Source organism: Hevea brasiliensis, chromosome 18, assembly GCF_030052815.1.
Source record: "Hevea brasiliensis isolate MT/VB/25A 57/8 chromosome 18, ASM3005281v1, whole genome shotgun sequence".
NCBI classification, from domain to species: domain Eukaryota; kingdom Viridiplantae; phylum Streptophyta; class Magnoliopsida; order Malpighiales; family Euphorbiaceae; genus Hevea; species Hevea brasiliensis.
Window position 1 is genome coordinate 42,275,247 of NC_079510.1, and position 6,217 is coordinate 42,281,463.

The window sequence follows — 6,217 nt, forward strand, 5'->3', positions numbered from 1 at the left end:
GCCGCTCCCCAACCACACCAACCCCACCCCCACCATCTCTAATTTGTTTCTTTCTTCGTCTTCTTAAGTCATCTAATGAGTGCTATTCCTTTCGGTGTCATCCGAATACTTAAGTCAAGCACTGCAACTTATCTTACTTTCCATGTAATTATATATATATATATATATATATATATATATATATATATATATATAATTAAAAATTAACATATACGCTTAGCCATACATATATAAATATTCTGTAATACATATATAAAAAATTGAATAAAAAAAATCGAGATTCCACCGAACCCAGCAGAGAGGCCAAGAAGGAAAATCATTATAATCCCCACAATGTGATGGGATCCACCTTTGTCTACCAACTACAATAAATATATATATATATATATATATATATATATATATAAAAGATGGTATATTGTGGGTAGGTCCATTTATATATTTTTATTCCCGACATGTCAAATGCATAAGACAATTGGGTGTCATGAGCCTGCACTCTCAATGCCAATTTAATGGGGGAATTTATTTGCGTCTACTTGAACACATTCACATGCATCAAATTCCTCCTTCTTATTGTTAATTCCAGCTTAATTTCTAAGCAAAGTCCTGTTTTAAAGTTTTTGTTATCATATCATTATAATTAAGCTAACCTAGCTTCTTGACATTCTCTCTAGCTATTAATCTCAAGTTATATATTAATTTATTAACATAATTTTTTTTATTTATATTTATTTTATTATAAATTTAATAAATAATGAGATTTACTCATTAAATATATGAATTATTATAAAATAAATTTTTTATTTTTTATTTTTTTAATATTGCCAAGTTGCTGATGCTCAGACAAAGAGAAAATGAGAAATAGACAACATGGAGGGTTTCGGCGAAGGACATTAGCCAATTCGAGTAGAGGACGAGGAGTGGAGATTTATATATGTCGACGTCATCAATTGATGAATCAGCAAAAGACGTGGGATCCACAAAAGGTCGAAATCCGCGTGGACAAATGGGAAGTGGGGGGGTGGTCCTCACACGCTAAACAGTGGTTGGAAGTGTAATTGTAGTGGTGGTCTTGCCTTTGCCCCCGCACTCCATAATTGCCAAATTTGTTAAGACTCGCTCTCTTGTAAGGACGTATTTAAATTATTAATTCATATATGCCACATAATTTTAATTGTCTTGATTTTGTTAAGACAGCAAAGCCGTGTCGTAGTATGCATGGCTGACCCAAAAACGACAATAGAGCATTAATACGATTCCGTGGATAAAATAAGAAGCAAAGAATCAAGTGATTATTATTTTATTTATTTGCTAGAAAATTATTTCAGATTTTTTTTTAAAGAAAATGATAAAGTTCATGAGTCCATTTTCGATTTGGACATGGAATAATTCTAAGATAATTACAAAAACTTATTAATCCTAATAATGGGTAACGCCCATATCACATGGTCAAGCTCATTTTTGTCATTGGGTTAAGCCTTAATCAAGGCACATATCTAGAGTGGACCAAAGTATTTCTTTGAAATTGACTTGTCATTAAAAATTAATCGAAGCCTTAAAATTAATTAAAATCAACCTTTTTTAATTTTCTTAATAATCAATCTCCTTCAAAGGAGTACTCAAAGAAATTATAGGAATGCATGGAGTTATTATTTTTTTTTTTTAAAGGAAATGAATGGAAACCTAATAAAGTTGGCTTTGAAAGAGAGATGTGAAGTGTGAGGTGAAAAAACAAGTCACCAACTTGAAGATGACAACAATAATTAATAAATTTATACGAATAATTTAGCATTTAATTACTCTGTAAGATTGACGAGGTCTAGCCTACAATTTAGATACTATTACTATCTGCCTAAGTCTGCAATTGGGGCTAATTAATGCTAAGTTTTAGACCTAATTAACATTAGACTTAGAGAGGTCCAATTCATATGGTATTTGATTATTTATAAACATCATCTGTGCATCTTCATATAATCTCAATCCCTTTTTAAAATAATTCATTAATGTTATATAATCAAAATTTATTATTTTTAAAGAAATTGTTATTTTGTGTAACTTTTTTTTCCAATTTTAAAAATCGTAAGTTATTATTTTAATATTTGTGTCACTATCTTATAATATATAAAATATCAAAGTTTAAATTTTAATAATTTCTTTTTTTTTTTCAAAAAAGAAAGAAATTAAAGAAAGATATATATATATATATATCATATATAGAAGCCAAGGTCTCCATCAAAGTAGTTAAGCAAGGGATAGCTCGAAAAAGAATGCTTATCTGACAAGCACTACAGGGTGCGATGATTTCCTATGCTAATCCCATGATTATAAATATTGCAATCATGACTATGCAATGAAGACCTTTGATATTTTAAAAAATAATTTTTTTTCTTTTTATTTTTATAGAGAAAGTGCTAAGAGCATCAATGAAAGCAATCCCTATTGTTTCATTTGAAATAAATGTAAGTAGGCAATGAGATGCACATAGAAAAAGAGATATAATAAGCCCCCCAAGAAATGTAAAATCTATATATATCACTGTTGGGATTTCTACAATCACATGAATTGCTTTCGAATTGGGTCCTGTTTTGTCTATCCAATTTCATGCAGACTCATCACCACAATCACAAAGCTTTTACCATTCCGTGGGGGACTCCATCACCTTAATGGAATAGATAATTAGGTATGCCTTACTTAATCTAGCTTGGTCCAATAAATGAATGCATATCACTCATTTAGCAGATTAAATTTAAATCCCCACTTCTCTGATCTTACTACTAAACAAGGAAAAAAAAGCATTAAGCTACAGTCTATTACTAACAATACACAGTAATCACTAAAACCAAAATGCCATTAGTAACCTTTTTGTAGCTTAGAAGGGAATGGAAAATATCAAGAAATACGCATGGCGAGAAGATGGGAAAATGAAGTCTATGGTGCAGTATAGTGTGTGGCTCAAGGCATTGGGCTTCATGCTTTCATTTATTTTGTATAGGTCTTTTAGTCACTAAACTCTGGTGGGCTGCCTTGGTCCATTGGATCAACACTTGACAATTTGCATGAGGGTCAGTGCTCAAAATAAGGCATCATCACTCTCATTTTAAAACCCTCAATTCATTTTTAACTCTGCAACGGCACAGCTGGCGATGACAGTACTCGAGAAGCAACCAGGAAATTTAATGGGAAGATCCTTCAAAAGCAAATTATATATCTCTCTCTATATATACTATAATGGTCTCTAGGACTGTGAGATCTTGAGTTGGAGCCCTAATTAGAGCCAATTATATATAAAAAAAAAAACATGCATCTATCTATCTTGGATGAATGGTATGTTTGATTGAAGAAGGTGATTTTGTGGGCAACAAATTGATTATAAGTATCAGCCCAGGGATCCTTATTGAGACTAGAAAATTTTGTTTAAAAAAAAAAAAAAGAAATCCTTATGCTTTAGCTTTAGAAATTTTAGAAATAAAACCAACTACGTTAAAATTAAATTAAAATCTAATTATTAGCTTATTTTGTTCTTCCCCTTCAAAAATTCTGAAATAACAAAAGCAAAATAAAAAGTAAATTAAAGAAAAAGAAAAAGAAATCAAATGTTGTTAAGGTACACAACAAAAGAAGAAATTCCTTAGTACAATTAGAGCTGGCTTAGTTCTTGGACGATGCTATACATTATACCAAACCAACAGACAAAGCAATCCAAAGAATAAGGATCCATGCACGTACTAATTCTCTTCCCTTTAGTAACTTTCGGCATATCTCTCTCTCTATATATAAGCTAAAGCTCATTCGCTCAACACTAGAAGTAAAATTGTGTTTAACACCTTCCTTTCTCGTTCATCACCAACCCAAAATGGATACTGGAGTTATTTACCACTACAGGCGATCCGCCTCTCGCCTAACAATAGCTGCGCACTTGTTCGGCATCTTGGCTTTCATTCTCATGCTGATTTGGTTGTTGCATTATCGTGGAGGAATCGAGTATGATTCTGACAATGTTGATCGTGTTTTCAATGTAAATACCTGACTCTATTTTCTCATAAGCTTTGCTTCATCTTAAAATTAGTGTGCAAATTAAACAGAATTTATTATGTTCCTGTTTTGGCATTTGCAGGTTCATCCTTTTATGATGTTTTGCGGATTCATCTTTCTTGTTGGTGAAGGTACTATATCTCAAATGTGGACTATTTTATTAATAAAAATCTCATCTTCCACGGAAATATCCAACAGTTTCTTAAATTTTGATGTAATATACATGCAGCGATGATGGTGTACAAGACAGTACCAGCGTCACACAGTGTTCAGAAATTTTTTCACATGATACTTCATCTAATTGCTATATGTCTTGGAATTGTTGGGATTAGTGCTGTTTTCAAGTTTCATGACATGGTAAACACCGAGGATGTGTATAGCTTGCATTCGTGGATTGGCATAGGCACCTTCTGCTTGTTTGGCTTGCAGTGGCTTTTTGGGTTGTTCACATTTACGGTTCCACAACCTTCAGATGCTAGGGCAAGCATGCTTCCATGGCATATATGTGGAGGTAGGGCACTCCTCTACATGGCCATTTGTGCAGCTCTAACTGGGTTGATGGAGAAATCTACATTCATGCAGGAGAAACATACTCGAGAAAATCATTTAATGAACTTCACTGGATTATTCATCCTCCTCTTTGGCATTTTCATCGATCTCTCAGTTGCTCTTGCTCGTTACGTGTGATTAATTATTTAATTATCATTATCACTTTATCATTAATATTTTTTTTGATTTGTGCGTGAATTTTTGAATATTGATTCAAGGCTTGCATATATTTTGGATTGTTATTGTAATAGTAATATCAATAATGTTGTTTGTTTTCGCTCTTTTGCAAACGTAACAACATGTGTTGATTGAAGATAAATATTGAAACAATTAGCATTTTCTAAACCTTTTAAGGTATAATAAGATTAATCAGGCTACCCCCGATTGACTTGGTATACATATAATTAAATATTAAATTACTGAGTTAATAATTCAATGCCAATTACTCTGAGGATTAAAAAAATTAATTATATATTTTCATACTTAATTGATTTAGCCAAGCTTTCATTTCTCATTTGTCGACACCATATTTTGGCCGATCCCCAAAATACTTTGAAACCGATCCCCGGTGCTAAGTTTCCTCGGAGTAGCTAATCACGTTTCCGATCCCTCTTTGGTAGGCGGTCACATTTCCGACCTCTCCTCGCAAAGACGTGAATCAATGATAAGTCCTACGCATCCCTTGAAACTCAGCCGATCTCTCAAATCATTTACCGATCCTTCAAACCCGTTGCGGATTTAGGACTGTCAAGAATATTCCGATCCTGTTGATAAATGGAGTGAACTAGCACTAGATCTTTTCCTACCGGTTTATTGCCGACCTCCTTTCCGAAAGTTTAAGAGCTAAAGTTTTGGTTCGATTCCGATCTTAAGTGTTCGAGTTAAATTTTTGGTCAAGTTACATTCAGCATTTCTTCCCTACCGATCTCATGTTCAAAGTGCTTTCCGATCTCTCATACTTAGATTAATAATCACATTTAGTTTTTGTTTTGCTGTGCTCATACAATCAAATACTCAGACAAATAATGGTTTAAAATTTTCCGATCACAATCATTCATTGAACAAAAGGCATTTCATTTCATGTCATAATTTGTACAAGTTATTCGGTGAGGATCACCCCACTGATCTACATTTGGATCACTCCTCTCTCCCTCTCACCCTCGGCTTCATCCTCACTATCTTCACCATCGCCCCGGTGCCAGTCGTCCATCCAAGAAAAGTCTTCTTAGGTAACGCTCTGGAGTGCGGCCAAGAGATCCTTGTGAGCCTTCACATAGGCCTCGGCTATTCCGTCACCATCTCCTCATCCCTCTCCTTAAGCTCCTTATCCTTCGCCTCGAGTTCCTCTATAAGTTGAGCGACCTGAGAGGATGCATTGGCGTGGAGCGCCTGGACTTCCTTAAGAGCGCGGTCCCTCTCGTCCGAAATACGGTTCTGTTCGGCCAACCGGTCTTCATGGAGCTTTGCGTCCCTCGACACGAGATATATAATCCGAGCCGTTGTGAGTTCGGATCTGAGGGAATCCACTTCCTGGTTCTTCTTCCCGATCTCCTTACCCGGTATTGAATCCTTTCGGATCATGGTGCAGTTCACGGACACTCCACGTTTAAGCTCATGGTCCGAGTCAATATGTCAT

The 6,217-nt window shown here is 34.4% G+C and overlaps 1 protein-coding gene across 1 annotated transcript; it reads left to right on the plus strand.

The window, feature by feature from the left end:
* The first annotated feature begins 3,807 nt into the window (after window positions 1–3,807).
* LOC110636067 (probable transmembrane ascorbate ferrireductase 3) lies at window positions 3,808–4,926 on the plus strand. Its single transcript, XM_021785596.2, has 3 exons — window positions 3,808–4,015; window positions 4,115–4,163; window positions 4,262–4,926. The coding sequence occupies exons 1-3, from the start codon at window positions 3,854–3,856 to the stop codon at window positions 4,717–4,719; spliced, it is 669 nt and encodes a 222-aa protein (XP_021641288.2). The 5' UTR covers window positions 3,808–3,853; the 3' UTR covers window positions 4,720–4,926.
* Window positions 4,927–6,217: the final 1,291 nt, after the last annotated feature.